The sequence below is a fragment of the Jaculus jaculus genome, chromosome 15 (assembly GCF_020740685.1).
Source record: "Jaculus jaculus isolate mJacJac1 chromosome 15, mJacJac1.mat.Y.cur, whole genome shotgun sequence".
In the NCBI taxonomy this organism is placed as follows: domain Eukaryota; kingdom Metazoa; phylum Chordata; class Mammalia; order Rodentia; family Dipodidae; genus Jaculus; species Jaculus jaculus.
This window is the reverse complement of record NC_059116.1, coordinates 61519378-61535731: the sequence shown is the minus strand read 5'-3', so window position 1 is coordinate 61535731 and position 16354 is coordinate 61519378. Positions and strand designations below refer to the sequence as shown.

Here is a 16354-nt window from a genome sequence, read left to right as displayed (position 1 = left end):
GAAAAGCCCATACTATTACTAATAAAATATAGTCCTAAACATAGAATATATACAATATCTTTTGTATGAATGTCAAAAAAGACAAAATTGGCTTATAGATTTTGCATACATAATGGATTTAACTGCTTATTTAAATAAGTTAGATATATAACTTCAATGTGAAAATTTATCAATACAATGTTTCACATCATCACATTTCAGTGAATATTAAATTATTGAAAGCTCAAATTAGATCAAGCAGTTTTATATATTTTAGTGTATTAGCTAAACACAGTCTTGTGAAAAGTAAGAAAAAAAATACTACATTGCTTTGCTTTTTGTTTGATGCAAATTTGAAAACAGATTTTAAGGTTTCTGGGAAAATAATATTTTTATATATGGGCAACTCCATTTTCAGTTGACATATATACATTATTTGCCAATTTTCTAGTGATATGCACAGAAATTTTATCTGACATCAACTTCAAGAAAATATGATGCTCGTCTCTCTTCTAGACCTTTATATGAACTGTCTTCCCAAAGACAGCATCTCTTACCTCTCAATCACACTGGTCATGTCATGGTTTTTTGGCAACACCTCTTTGTGAGCAACTATTTTCAAGAATGAAGCACCATAAGAGTAAGATTAGAAGTAAAATATCTGATGAGCACTTTGGGAATTCACTGAGAATTCCAACAACTTCCATCCAACCAGATAGTGCATTAAGTTCAAATTTCAACTTCCAGTTGAAATATAATGTCAAATAGGCCACTACCTTTATGTTTTCTCTTTTATAATAAATTATATAAAATCAATGAAGATGTATTACTTACATATTTTCATTTTCTTTAATAGTGATTGCAAGGGACTTGCTTCATGAGGTAAAGGAGTCTGAATGGGGACTACATAATTAGGAATTATTATGTGACGATATTTTTTACTGTCTACGGTGGTTGATATCATGAACATTATGCAGAGACTTTTTTTTTACATTATCAGCTTTTGTTAGTGATTATTTAATTAGGGCCTGATCCAAGACAATTCTTCATGTCCATGTGACCTAGAGGAGCCCAAAGTCTGGAACCCCAACTTTAGGATGTGGGCCCTGTCCCTGGGAGTAGTTCATGGGGGTGGGCCTTTGAAGACTGCACCTGGCCTCCAGTGTCTACCACTTTCTGCTTGCCATCCTATTATCTCCCCACTCACCGTCACTGTCATTAGCGCTTCGCTGCCTCCCCAACATGATGGACTGATACTCCTCTGAAACCATGAGCTCAAATAAATCTTGGCTGAAGTTGATTCTGTCAGGTAATTTGGTTATAGGATACAAAATTAACTGATGCGGTTGTAAAAAGAGAAACTCAAGCCTCTCCTGAGCTTTTATGGCTGATAAAACTTAATCTGTGCAGACGGGAAACCTTTTCAGCCACTCTCATCACACTTAAGGAAGAGGTGACTCTAAAGCCTTTCCATCTTGTCCATGTGGGCAGGCACAGAGAAATCCCAAACAGACAGCAGAACAAATTACTAGAAGAAAGGGCTTAGCACTCTAGAAATGGATAATTTTGTGATTCATTATGAAGAATTAGAGCTCAGTTTACACTCTGAGACTGAGTCCAAAACATGACATTGAACTTTGATTTTTTCAGTCACAAGCAATGGCAATGAACCTTAATCAGGCAATAGCACTTTTTCCTACCACATAGGTTCTTAGGTATAATCCAAATGCTAGCTACTGAATATCACAATAAGCCATAGACATAAACAGCTAATCAAAGCAATATCATTAGCTCGATATGTGGTATATAGTTGCAGCAACAGAAAATGGGGTAATTTCTTCTCCAGGCATGCTGGGATCATACAGTTCTCTTTGTATGAGTACTTTGTGCTTTCATCCATATATCCTAAGAGCAGATATGGCATGGCTTTTACATTTTTCTTTTCCTCAACTCTTTTTAAAATTTTAATTTACTATTACTATTATAGTAATTATTAACAACATATTTTGTATGGATACATCATGTGTTGGTACCCTCTTTTCCCTCGTCCCTGCCTCCATTCCACTGGGGACACTCCTCATTGGGGTTGCAGATATTCCCCATTGAGTTGTGGTTTATGCATCGTGGGAGCAGCAGTCAGTAGTTTCAGGGAACAGGTAGTGCCTCTGGGCATGATGTCTCAACCTGCAGCTTTTACAATCTTTCCACCTCCTCTTCCACAAAATCCCCTGAGCCATGGTGGGTGAGTTTTAAGTTTACTTCAGCAATGAGCTCTTAGGAACTTCTGGATCTCTGCTTTGATAGGTGTTGAGTATCCTCGGGGTCTGTCTCCTTCACCCTGGTGCTGATTATCAGGTTCAACGTGGAAGCAGCGCTCTTGCTCACTCCCCAATTCCCCTGTGGTTTCAGCTGTGGCTTGGCTAGAGTGCGAGTGGTAGTTTATCCCAACTCTTGTTTTATCCACAATGTTGAGATTTGTTTATTGAAACTGTACTAAACATGCTATTATGCTACCTGTTTTGCTACCTTGAGTGTGCAATGAAGGCAAAATACAGGCTGCAAGAAACTAGGAGCAATGACATGGAAAAGGAAAGTGAAAGATAAAATAACCTAGAGATGTGATAGGTCTTACAGGACCTGTCCAGCCGATTGCAATATAGAGATTTATTTGGAATCTGAGTCACAGAAACAAACATGTATTAAATTGGAAGACTATCCAACCTTGTTGGAGATCTCTCAGTATGTTGTCTCCTGTTGTTGTTTTTGCACTGGGTCTGCCCATCTTAGGGTGAAAGTATTATTTAATTAAGAAGGAAGCAAGAATTTTCCCTTGTAGCATCTGCAGTGAGTGCTCTGCTTTGTGTTTGAATGGGATAGGAATGGGATGGCTTTGAATCCATGGGTGTTTAGATTGTGAAGATTGTGAGTGCATAAACAGCCCTGCGTTGGTGGCTGATACCGTACCTGAGGTTGGAAGTCTGGAATCTGTTTGCCCAACCACAGATGTACCGATGGGGCTCAGGGCCAGTAGCACCTGCCCTTGCTCCCCTACTGTACCCTTTGGGAAGTTATGGTGGACGCACTTGTTCCCTGGCAAGTGGTTGCCAGGTATTCCTATGCTCCTCTTCTGGGGGCAGATGCAATGCCCCAAGTCGTTGCTGGGAAGGGTCAGGATGGTGAGGAGGTGGTGGAGTTCACTTAGCTTCATAGACCAGGCCAGACCAGGGAGCTGGCCAGTCTGGGGGTGTTGGTATATGGTGGTGGCCAGCAATCAGAGGTGGAAATCCTGGTGTGTGTGTGGGGGAGGGGTAGCAAGCAGGGCCTGCACAGCCTTCTTGGGGGGTGTGTGACCCAAGGGCACTGGGTGTGAGGCTGACTGTGGGGACCTCACAGGGCACTCAAGGGGGCTATGCCAGGGTGTGTGTGTGACCCAAGGGAGCAATCAGTGGTGGTATGGGGTGTGGTGGACTAACAGGGTGTGGGGTGCTGCGTGGGGCGTGTGCCACCCAAGTGCATGTGTGGACAGTATGGGTTGTGTCAGACTCACAAGGGCCATGGGAAAAAGCTGCTGTGAGTATGGGTGACCCAAAGTGGTACAGGATGTGTGGGGACAGGGGTGTTAGACTTGCAGGCGTGAGCTTGCAGGTATGCACAACCCAAGTGCACATGCTGGCAGCCCAGGTTCTGGGGATTAGCAGGCACCTGGTGTGGCAGACTTACAGGGGCTCCATGGGCATGACCCAAGGGTGACTGCAGTCAGTGTGGGATGCAGGGGACTGGTGTGTGGGGGCAGCAAGACAGGGGTTGAGTAGTTTTAGGCGGGGGAACCTGAGCGGTGCATGCAAGGGCAGTACAGATATGAAGGGGCTGAAACATGGGCCCTGTTCCCATGCTGTGTGTGCCTGCTCTGTGGGCTGGACCCTGGGTGTAGGGCATGTAGGCCAAGGTGGACCAGAGGATTGCCCACCTGAGTAGACTTAGGCAAACAACAGATCACCCCTTGCCCCCATGAGAGGGGCTAGTAGGCTACATGAAAGCAAGGAATCACCACATTCCTGACTGTGCACCTTGTCACCCCCATAACTCAAGCCCCACAATTCTTGTGTGATATCACCCCAGGAGCTCTAGTGTGGTCATGAGTCCACCATCTTGACCGGAAATCCCCCAATTTCATTTCTTGATTAGCTTTGCTTGTTGCTCGTTGGAGTCCATTCCTGCTTTTGATTATGTCTTCGTTGAGCTTACTCCACTGCCCATGAGGTCATTTTTTGTTGGTTTGACTCCATTTCCTTTATCCTTCTATCAAGTTATTTTTTATTGTCTTCAATTTTTTTCAGATGTGTATTGAATTCTTTTTGCTGATTTGTTTCCATTTCCTTCAGCTATGCTTTGAGTTAATTCTTGAATTCTTTGTATTGATTTACTTTGTTCAGCCTTGCTCTAAATCCTTTTGTGAGTTGTTTACTTAAGTTTTCAACTGATTTTTCCACTCTTTTATTCATGGCCTCAGTAAGTCTGTTAAATATGCATATCAGAGTTTCCTTTGAGGGCTCTATGGCCAGAGTTACCTCTAGGTTTGCAACGGAGGCTTACATTATAGGGCTACGTGTACTTGGTGGGGATCTTTAAGCTTGGTGTCTTGCAATCTTTGTTTTGTGCTGGGGTTTTCCTATCTTGAGATAGTCATCTTGTTTTACCAGGAGTGTGCAATTAGTCTCTTGTACAATATATTTATTTTGATTGCTTTATTCAGGTGTTCTTGAGCCTGAGCCAGGTTTCTGTTGTGTATTCTCTCTCCTGGGAATTCTGGGGAGGGAGGCCCTGGAATGCCTGGCCAACTCAATGACCAGGGTCCTGTTGCCTCTCTGACACTTGCTTCCTGGTCCCTGGTGGCGGGCTTGGCTGTGACTACTGGTAGCAGGCAGGGTGAGCAGATACCAGGGCTCCCACTTGCTGGGGTGGATCGCCATCACCCTGGTTACTGGTCTGGCTTGGGTCATATGTTGTGGAGATCATCTGGAATCCATGATTGCAGGCTGATCCTTGCTCGTGAACCTGCCCCAACATGTCTTGTATGGGGATCCGATCGTTCCCTCCTTGCCCCCATGTGAGCATGCAGGAGAACCAGCACTTCCCTATCTTCCATGTGTGAGCACAGCCAGGGACCAGTGCCTAGCTGTACCCCGCCCAGTATTTGTGTTTTGTGTGGTTCTCTTTGGTCATATACAGTGACCTTCTTTATCCTTTATGATTAATTTTGTCTTAACATCTAACTTGACACATAGAAATACATGTGCGACTTATTGTTTCTAGTTTCCACTTGCTTACCGTATCATTTTCTATCCTTTCACTTCCAGTCACTGTGTGTTTGTTTATTGTAGAAACAAGTGATTAGATCATGCTTGTTTAATCAAATGAACTAATCCATGTCTTTTAATTGAGTGGCTGAGGTTATTTACATGTATGGTTATTATTGAGAAGAGTTTTCTGACTCCTTTGCTTGGTAAGTTGTTTCTTCATTGATTCAGTCATTTATTAATTACTTTGTCCCAAGATTTTCTTGGTGGGATTTGCTGGTATATTAAATTGAATGTGGTTGATTTTTCCCTAGTACACCTTTGTTTATCCATTCCTGTAATAAAATTTACTCTTTCCTGTGCTATCCTGATTGAAATTGTCTTTCTTCCTCTTCCTTTTATCGTGTTGCTTTGAGGATCTTTTGTAATGCTGGCTTCATGGTCATGGATTGCTTTACTTTGTGCTTGTCTCGGAATATTTTTAGTTTTTCTTTGCTCCTAAAGAACAATTTGCCAGATAATCTCATTTGACAATTATTTATTTTCAAGGCTCAGAATGTGTCCTTTCTCGGATTTCCTGGCTTTTAGTATTTCCTCTAGTGGTCTGGTATTGTGACAAGTTTGTCTGTCTATTGCCTCACCACCCTGAATGCACCTGATCTCATCTGATAGGTTTGTCTGTGTAAGTGAAGTGGTGTTTTTCTCATGCAGCTTTTAATACCTTATTTTGAAGTTTTGGCATTGTAGCTAAAATGTATCATGGAGAGTTTATTGTCTGGTCATGTATATTTGGCATTCTTAATGCCTCTTGTACTTAGATATTTCTTTCTTCTCCTAGATGTGGGTAACTTTTGTGATATCCATTTTTTTTGAGGCAAGCCCAAGAGACTAGCCTTTTTTAATGCAAGAGAGTAAGAGAGAGAGGGAGAGAAAGAATTGGCCTTCCCAGGGCCTCAGCCACTGAAACCAAAATCCAGATGCATGCATCCCTTGTGAGCATGTGCAACATTGCACACTTGTATCACTTTTTACATCTGACTTACATGAGACCTGGAGAGTGGAACATGAGTCCTTAGGCTTCACAAACAAGTGCCTTAACCACTAAGCCATGTCTCCAGCCCATGAAATTCAATTTTCTAAGTACTTTTATTTATTTGAAAGGAGAGAGAGAGGAAAAGAGAGAGAGAGAGAGAGATGGGAATGCCAGCCATGGCCTCTTGCATGTGCAACTTTGATTATCTGGCTTTATATAAATACTGAATAGAACAAGGGCCATCAGGTTTTGCAAGCAAGTACCTTTAACTGCTGAAAAATATTTCCAGCTCTTACTAATTTAAGTTGCTAGAATTTACTATCTTTAGTTGTTTTATTTTCATTATTTAAAAATTTTTTGGCTTACTGTCTGTACTCCTCAGAAATGATAATTTTTTTTTAAGGAGAAAACAAGAGAGAGAGAGGGAGGGGGAGAGAGAGAGAGAGAGAGAGAGAACTGGCATAACAGGGCCTTAGCCACTGCAATTGAACTCCAGATGTGTGTGTTACCTTATGCACATGTGTGACTTTGTGTGCTTGCATCACCTGAGTGTCTGGCTTAGGTAGAGTCAAACCTGGGTCCTTAGGCTTTGCAGGCAAGTGCCTTAATTGCCTTAATTGCTAAGCCATCTCTCCAGCCCCATTGCTTTAGTTTTATCTCAGTTGTTTCTTGACTACTTGATCATGTTCCAGAATTATTGTCATTAGGGTGTTTATTTTCATGTTTGAATATGGTTTTTCTTCACTCTTGTCATATATTCCTGATATTTTTGTTTGTTTGTTTGCTCTTGTCTATTGGTGATGCTTCCCACTGTGCTTTTTATTTGACTGGTTTTTTTTTCATTTCCAATATTTCTATATTTTTCCCTTAAGGTCTCAATTTCCTTGCTGAAATTTCCTCCATGTTGCTATGTAGTTCTTCTAAACTGTTTACTTAGCTACATTATGAATTTTTTCCTTAATTCCTTTATCTGCTTACTTATTTGTTTTCCCCTTGAAGGAACTTATCAATTAATGTTATAATCATTCATTTTTAGAAGTCAGTTTTCCATGTCTTTGTCATTTTAACCATCACAATATTTTTGGATTACCTGAAAAATAATGATTTCTCTTGAAGCACCATGTGGTCTTGCTTTCTCGTGATTCTTATGTTTTTGAGCTGTAATTGCACATCTGTTGATGTGCAATTTGAGTTCCACTTGAGAATGCTCTGAGTAGGCAGCCTGACAGCAGTTGTGGGCTCAGTCCCCAGCCCCACTCAGAAGAAAAGCAACCACTGTGACAGCAACGCAACCAAAACGACGTGACACAGAAGACATCTACTCGTGACTCAAGCTGACGAGGATGCCATAAACTACCTTAGATCAGAACATAGCCATCTATCTATCTATCTATCTATCTATACACATACATGGAGAGAGAGAGAGAGAGAGAGAGAGGACTATGAAGTTAAAAATTATCCACTGTAGAAGCAAAATAGTAAATGAGTGAAATGAAGGAAAAAGCAGGGAAAGGAGAAAAGAACAGAGAAGCAAGATTCAGTAGGAAAATGAGGAAGAGCCAGGCGTGATGGCACATGCCTTTAATCCCAACACTTGGGAGGCAGAATTAGAAGAGTTAAAAGGATTGCCGTGAGTTCAAGGCCAGCCTGAGACTACATAGTGAATTCTAGGTCAGCCTGAACTAGAGTGAAACCCTACCTCAACGCCCCCCAGCCAAAAAGGAAGGAAAATGAGGAAGAAATATAGAGAAGAACAGAAGAACATTATGATGAGGAGAAAAGAGAAAGAGATTTAAAAGAAACTTTGATTCCCAGCAAAGTAAACTGTATAAACAAAACTAGATATGTTCAAAAGAGGAATAAAATAAACACACAATTTTTAAATTTTATGACAAAATACTACCAAAATATAGTTTATAAAAAGGAAAAAGGGCAAACAGAAATGAGGAAAATGATGTCTTAGAGCATCTTTTGAGGTGTGTAAGTTGCAGCTTGCCAGGTGGGAAGTGGGGAGGATTAATGGGAATTGAAGACACTACTCTTGACTTTCCTACAATTTAGGCTTTTATAACCCTGACCAATTGTGTGCCAGAAGCCTCCCAGAGTTTTCTCTCTCTTATATTCAGTTGTGTCCAACAAATCTTTGCAACATAGAATTGTTACCTCCAAAATTCTCACACAAGAACTGCATGATTAAGTTACAAAAAATTGCAAAAACAAATCATACCGTTTTAAGTAAGTTTATGGTTTTGTGTTGGGCCACATGCATAGATGTGTTCTGTAAGCCACAGGTCTGTTTTGCATGCCTCTGTTGGCAGGATTTAGCTCTGTAGTCTGTAGGCTGGGCAGGTTGTCTCCTGTTCTTGAGATTCCTCGGTTTGCATACACTTTAGTGGCTTACATTCTAGCCAGGGGACATCTCCTGAGCGTGTAGGGAGTGTAGAAAGTACACGGCACTAGGGGTGTATAGGCGGACCAGTCTTTATGCTTTCAAGCCTCTCAGCATTGTGTACCCTGTGGAGTGATGCGGCTGCAGGATCACATGGCACATAGATATCAGAGTACTTGCTACAGACAGGTGGCTCCCTGTGCCAGGACACCCACTACCTCATGCTCAGGGGGATCCGACTCTGCAGTCAGTCTCAGCTAAAAGGTCCAGCTGCTACCCATTAAGGGAATGGTTACTACCACTCATGTTATTCATCACTGCCTGAGCCAAACCGCTAACGGCTTGAACTTTTTTTCCTGTTAGCATCTAGCCCTCTCCATCTCCACAACTACCTGTGGAGCTGGGCTGTGGCAGTTTGATTGTAGAGTGGCAGATGACTGAAAATACATGGACTGACTCCTCCTTATCAGGCCTTAAGTACAGCTCAGTGTTAAATAATAGGATCTTTCTTAGGATGGCACCTGGCCACAGACCTCTGAGACATGAGGAGTGGTCAAATATAACTCATCTCCACTGCTGACAGGTTCCATCAGAGAAGTTGTGCGTCACTAAAACTTACACGTGGGTCTGAGATTTAAAATGACTTTGGGCTTACCCTGTTGCTAGTGCTATTGAGCCTCTTTTCACACACATGTGCCTGGTTTGTCTTTTGGAGGAGATGCTGACTGGATCTGTGAATTGCTAGTTCTTTTGCTATATGGTTCTTCTGTTTCTCCTCAGTTTTCAGCCATCCTGTCCCCTCCTCTGTGACTTCTGGTGTTCTTCAAATGTCTCCATCTTTAGATTCTATTTTTGTTATTCTAACTTTTCTCATTTATCATGTCACATGGAGACAGTTTCCAACGTGGTATCCTTGAGTCTGTTATAAAAACAATTCTTAAAAGGAAAGTTTGTAATATCTGTTACCACACTGAACATATCCAACTAACTTCTTTGAATGAGTTACCTTGGGGGCCCTGATGCCTCGTGCCTGATGGAGGGCCACAGAGATGCAGCCAATCTGTCCCTGCCGTGATGGTGAACGCTACAGTGTATGCTCACGGTGCAAACAAGTACCTGAAGATTTGCTACGCGAATGGTGACTTACACAACTTGGCTCAGTTCCTAGATGTGTACCATCAGTAAGAACACAGTCTGCCACTTACAAATGTGGCCAAGTTTGACCAGCTGGCCGGAGATCATGCAAATTAGGACAGTCTCTAAAGTACATTTCTGTGATCTCTTCATCATTCTGAGGATCAAAGATGATTCTGCCTTTCAAATACAAAATATCCCCACTTAAATGTGCACAGTGGGTTTTAGTAGTCCTCTTGAAAGGAGGATAATATCACCTCTCAAGCAGGCTGTCAGAATAGGGAAGTAAATCATTTCTCAACAAATGATGGTTGAAGACATGGCCAAAGACGTGTATTTCCAAGACAGAAAACTATTAGGAATACAATTTTATATTCATAACTAATATATGCAGGTATGTTCAATAATTAATATTGAGCTTCTATATTTATGTGTGATTGAGCGCATGTGTTCTTATGTGGGGGGATTCATAAGTATATATGGAGGGTGTGCATGTAGCAGCCAGAGTTCAACCTTGGGTTTCAGACTTCTCTGGTACTAGACATCTTTTTTGACAATTTTTATTTTAGAGAGAGAGAGAAGAAGAAGTGGGGAAGAGAGAGAATTGGTGAGTCAAGGCTCAACCACTGAAATTAAACTCAAGGCGCTTGCGCCACTTATTGGGCATGGGCGACCTTGCACTTTATGCATCTGGCTTACTTGAGATCTGGAGAATTGAACATGGGTCCTTAGGCTTTGCAGGCAAGTGCCTTAACAGCTAAGCCATCTCTAGAGCCCCCAGCCACCTTTTATGAGACACATTTTCTCAATGGCCTGGAGGTTGCCAAGTACACTAGATGGGATAGCCAGTGAGCCCAGGATCTACCTCCCCAGCACGGGGATTCCAAGTTTACTTCATGAAGCCCACCTTTGTTTTTGTAATATTGGTTCTGGGGATCAAACTCAAGTCCTCATGTTTGCACATCAAGCACTTTACCAAGTGAGCTATCTTCCCAGACAAAAATTCATACATTTGAATTGCACATTTTTAATAATAAAAGGTCTTTTGTTAACTTTTTTTAAAAAATATTTTTTGTTTATTATTTATTTATTTATTTGAGAGTGACAGACACAGAGAGAAAGACAGATAGAGGGAGAGAGAGAATGGGCGCGCCAGGGCTTCCAGCCTCTGCAAACGAACTCCAGACGCGTGCGCCCCCTTGTGCATCTGGCTAACGTGGGACCTGGGGAACCGAGCCTCGAACCGGGGTCCTTAGGCTTCACAGGCAAGCGCTTAACTGCTAAGCCATCTCTCCAGCCCTCTTTTGTTAACTTTATCTTAGAAGTATTCTGATCTCCCTTAGAATATACATTTAGGAAAGACAAATATAAATACTGAAACATTCAACCAAGGGTCTTTAGTGGTACCAACAAGGAACTGGTTCTGACTGCAGGCGGAACTGCTCCGGGAGCGCCGTGCTGGCTGCCAGTCTGATTGTCGACATGCACGACAGTGGGACCAAGTGCCAGCTCCTGAGGGTGTTTCTCGTTTTGTGATATGTCCTCCCTGCTGTGTGGTTGCACGTCGGTCCTGGGCTTTCGTCTGCATTGTTCTTTCATGTTCCTCACAATTTTCACATGGAGATTTACTTTACAATTTCTGCTTTATTAAGATCACAACTATCATAAATAATGGTGGTTTAAGACATTTACCGAATTTTTTTTTTAAATGCAATCAGAAATCCCATTTAGTGGCTAGTAGCTGTAACTATGTCTTGGGTAGGTATTAAACTTGCATTGACCACTATCTGTAGACAAATCAGGTAATGTGTCTACTCAGGTGCATTTTAAGGGATTTCTTATCTGTGGCTTAAAAAAAATTTGTTTTTCCATTGCTGAAACAAAACACCCAACAGAAGTAAATAAGGAAGGAAGGCTTTGTTCGGTTACAGTCCATCTTGGTGGGAAAGGCTCAACACTGGAGGGTGAAGCACCTGGCTCCACTGCGTCTTCAGTCAGGAGAGATGAGTGCTGGTGGACATCTCACTTTCTCCTTCTCACCCAGTCAAGGACTTCAGCCCATGGGTTAACGCTGATCACCTTCAGGGTGGGACTTCTCCATCTAACCTTTCTGCACACATCCTCAGAGGCACACTCAGAATTGATGACAAACACAGTCCATTTGACAGTGAAGAGCTCTGGATAATTAACAATTCTTTGGGTGTAGGTAGTATCTTTCCATATATTGATATGAGCTAAGTAAATTGTTAAGTATGGTATTAAAAAAGTAAGTTATAGCCGGGCGTGGTGGTGCACACCTTTAATCCCAGCACTCAAGAGGCAGAGGTAAGAGGATCACCATGAGTTCAAGGCCACTCTGAGACTACATAGTTAATTCCAGGACAGCCTGGACCAGAGTAAGACCCTACCTCAAAAAACAAACAAACCAACAAAACAAGTAAGTTATGTTTAGCCAGGTTTGTTGGTGCATGCCTTTAATCCCAGCCCTGGGAGGAGGTAGAGACGTGCCTGTGAGTTTCAGGCCAGCTGGGATGACAAAGTGAGTTCCAGGTCAGCTTGGGGCTACAATAAGACCCCACCTTGAAAAACAAAGAAAAAAAACAAACAAAAAGTAAGTTACCTCTCTACTCTAAGGTTTCCAAGTTTGGACATAAGTCTACAGAATTTTCTTCTTTGCACATCTCTGGGATAGACTGTTTTGCTAAAATTCTGTTTTTGCATCCTTTTACTTAGCTAATGAAATACTCTTGTCATTTCCACTCCTCTAGTTTTATGTTGTAATCCAGATGTGTAAAAATTGCCATTATCCACTAGGGATGTACATTAAAGCCAAGGTACTGAAAACCCAAATAGTGTTGCTAACAGATGTTCATTCACCATGTATGAATACATAAGGAGAGTTTATCATAAATCCATAGTTAACTGTATGAAGAACTTGCTATGGTTACATCTAATTTAAACATTCAATGTAACTGAAAATATATGATATGTAAAATGTACAATAGAATTAGGGCTGGAGAGATGGCTTAGCGGTTAAGCGCTTGCCTGTGAAGCCTAAGGACCCCAGTTCGAGGCTCGGTTCCCCAGGTCCCACGTTAGCCAGATGCACAAGGGGGCGCATGCATCTGGAGTTCATTTGCAGAGGCTAGAAGCCCTGGCGCGCCCATTCTCTCTCTCCCTCTACCTGTCTTTCTCTCTGTGTCTGTCGCTCTCAAATAAATAAATAAAAAATTTTTAAAAATATTTTTAAAAATGTACAATAGAATTAAATGCTTCACCTTCCTTTTACTAAGTTACCTTAGTATAAAGTTGGAAATATGAGATTATGTATTATACCTAGTCTTTAGAGTTTTTTCAAAGGGCATCCGTCATATGGGGTTTCGCTAGTTGCATGTTTAAGCATGGCAAAAATAAATACATGAGTCACCACAGCAGTGTGTAATTGGTTGAAGGCTGTCTATCCAGGAAAGCAGTTCTGGCTTCTGCTTTGTCATTTAGTCTACTCACTACTCAACACTGTGGTAAGCAAGTCACAGAAATCCAAATCCTATTCCATTGAGTTGCCTGTTTAATAGGAAGAGATGACATTCTAAGCACAGTATTTAAGAGGAAGAGATGCCCATTCCAAGTGCACTCAGACCTTTGAGTGCTTCCCTACAGGAATTCAAAGTCTTTGAAGATGCTACATGTGGACCTTTTATTTAATAGATAAAGAGGTGATTTTTATCTCTAAGGTGACCTTTGGCCATCATGACTGGGGGCAGAGGTGCACATGACATTTAGCCCAGCTGCCATCTAGTGGAGTCGAAGGACACAGCTAAGCATCCAACAGAGGGCAGTTACCTGATAGGCCCAGATGTCAGGGTGCCAAGACTGAGTTAGATCCCCAGTCCATGTTGACCTGAACTGAGCCTGTGCATACACCAACAAAAATGACTGTAGTGTGATATTCTCTCTCTGACCTTGTCAGGGTGAGGCATTTGAACTAATACAAGCTAAAAAAAAAAAATAGCCAATGACCTTCACAAAGATGCCCAAGTGCACATTCCTTTCCGTGGAGTTATGACATGTGACAAATATGAAGTGATTTCTACTTGTTTCTTACAGTCCTAGAAAATGATGCCTTTAATGTTATAAAGGTCATTGAGACCTTGGTCATCTCTGAGAAGAAATAAACATAGATGCTTTGCAATGGCTGGTGCATTTAGCAGTTTTATAAGCCTAACAGAGCAATTGAAAATCATACCTTTCATGTCTTATCTGTTCCTAATTTATACTTTTCTTGAAAACAAAAGTAAGAACTTGATTTCTGCTGACAGCTGTGTCATCTTAAGACTTCTGCCAATACCAGGGTCCTTAGAACCATGATAAAGTCACTCAATTTAGCTTACATTTCAAACTTGTGGCAAGAATAGGTATTAAACATTTTGTAACTATTTGGGGAATTTTAAAGGTTATTAAGTTCTGAATAACAGAGTCTCTCATGCTTTCCCACCAAGTTTTTCCCAGCAGTTGAATATATCTGGATCTTATTCGGGTTTCTCATTCTTTTTTTAGCTTCCTGAAATGACTCATGTCCAGACACGACAGCCTTGGGTGATGTTTCTCCTGCAAAATATTGGATTGGTCCTCGGCTGGCTTTCTCTCTTACTATTGGCTGTATATGAACAAAATATAAAGATATAAGTTGAGATTCTCAAACTCCTTCAGAAATGAGTTTCTGTGGTTACATTTCATTTCTTCTATGTCTATCATGATTAGTAAATTAGGTATTTTTGTTTTAAGCAAATAGTGTGTCTTAACTTATTAATTTCATATCAAATTTTGTTTGCACACATATATTTTTGTTCACTGAAATTTGTTTTTGGTTTCTGACACTGTGATGGAATACAGAAATGTTTAGTATTAGTAAATTCCAAGTTAATGCTAGTAAACCAAAACATACAGTTTCCTTATATAAGAATTTTTTGTATTATTTGAAATAGATACCTGCTGTGATAAAATTAGATGTGACTTTTTTGATGTCAATAATGCATTTTTCTGTAATATTTATAAGCCATAATCAAAAATTACATTAAAATGTAATAAAGTAGTTTTAATGGAATGGTTTGTATTATGCCTTGTTACTGTGAGTCAAATTACAAGTCGTCTCTAACAAAGCCACTTAGAAGTCTCGCCTTTTAGTTCAGCAACGTTGAAGTAGTATTTTGGGAAGCCTAAAAGTTATGGTAACATATCTGTTAATCTGTACAAGTCACCAAATGAAGTCTGTTCCAGGCAAGCAGAACTGGAAACAAATGATCAAGTTCCAAAGTTTTTAAAATAACAAAGAGTCAGGCAGGAAATTAATGTCTAAACTCACACATCTTGTGTAACAGGGCACACTTGCAGGAGTGATCTTTCTGAGATGTATTTTCTATTATTTCTGAGAATGCATGGAGATTGTAACAGGATTTTAGTAGGCAAGTTCATGAATAAGCAACATTACTAATAAACTAGCAAAACTATTATAAGAGAAAACAACTTGTGATTTAGTTTTTTTTTCTGTAAAAATGGAAACCTAATGTTTTTCTTATCTTTTTCAATGCTATGTATTGACCATGGAAAAGACTATTTTACTCTTTAAGTAATTATATACCTCTCACCTCTTACCAAGTGGTAGAAGTTCTCTGCCATGCCCTCACCCAAACACTATCTTTTTCAACTCCTTTTTTTAAGTTTCAAAATGAAGTGGCTTTCTTCTCCAGTTGTCAGTAGCCCTTGCTTTAACAGGCATCATTGTGTTTGAGGTCCTTACACACTCTAGTGCATAGCTGGAGGACTTAACCTTGGAAAACACAGAGAGCCCACTTACTCCCTATAGTTTCAGATGCTGTGGCTTTGGTGAGAGTCCTGAGATCGTCACTTTGAACAGAAGGCAGTGCTGACATTGCTGTCTGAAACTCTGATCGCCACTGGCATGACAGAAGTCAGTCAGACAGAAAGACAGACAGACAGGACCTAGGAGCTGTGTGTTTTTGACTACACTGGTAACACTTCTGGGCTTTGATATATCTTTGCTGAGAGAAGTAAGCAGATTTGACACACACACAGCTTTGTCCTGCTTTGGGCAGACAGTAAACTGGAGCTGAGCAAACATCCCTTTGTACAGGTGGCCTTGGTGTGGCGGTGGCAGACAAGAAGAACCTGCCCTTGCCTCGTTGAGTTTCTGTGTCCAGGTTCTGCTTTTGACATTGAGCCTTCATTTATGCCAACTTAACTGAACAGTTCTGAGGGATGATACTGTTTACAGTTGCAGGATAAAGGAGCTTAGACTATCTTAATTGAAATTCTGGATATGAGCTGCTTCATGTTAAAGTGAGCTTGTTCCCGGTGAGGTTGGGAGTAAGATTAAGAAGGGCTCAGAGGCTCTCTGTTAGAGAGCTGGAGGTAAAGGCCAGGGTCACAGGCTGCCAGTCACTCACTGCATAGGCTAGGCTCATCAGTTGGAACTGAAGGACTCATTGGAAGCTTATTACCAGT

General features: G+C 41.0%; 1 protein-coding gene across 3 annotated transcripts in view; it reads left to right on the top strand.

The window, feature by feature from the left end:
* Slc39a12 (solute carrier family 39 member 12) overlaps positions 1-14548 on the top strand; it is an 83648-nt gene extending 69100 nt beyond the window's left edge. For all 3 annotated transcript variants that reach the window (XM_004668402.3, XM_045135248.1, XM_004668400.2), the window contains exon 13: positions 14390-14548. In XM_004668402.3, coding sequence (XP_004668459.3) covers positions 14390-14518 — 129 coding nt within the window. In that variant the 3' untranslated portion in view covers positions 14519-14548. The remainder of the gene's footprint in view (positions 1-14389) is intronic.
* Positions 14549-16354: the final 1806 nt, after the last annotated feature.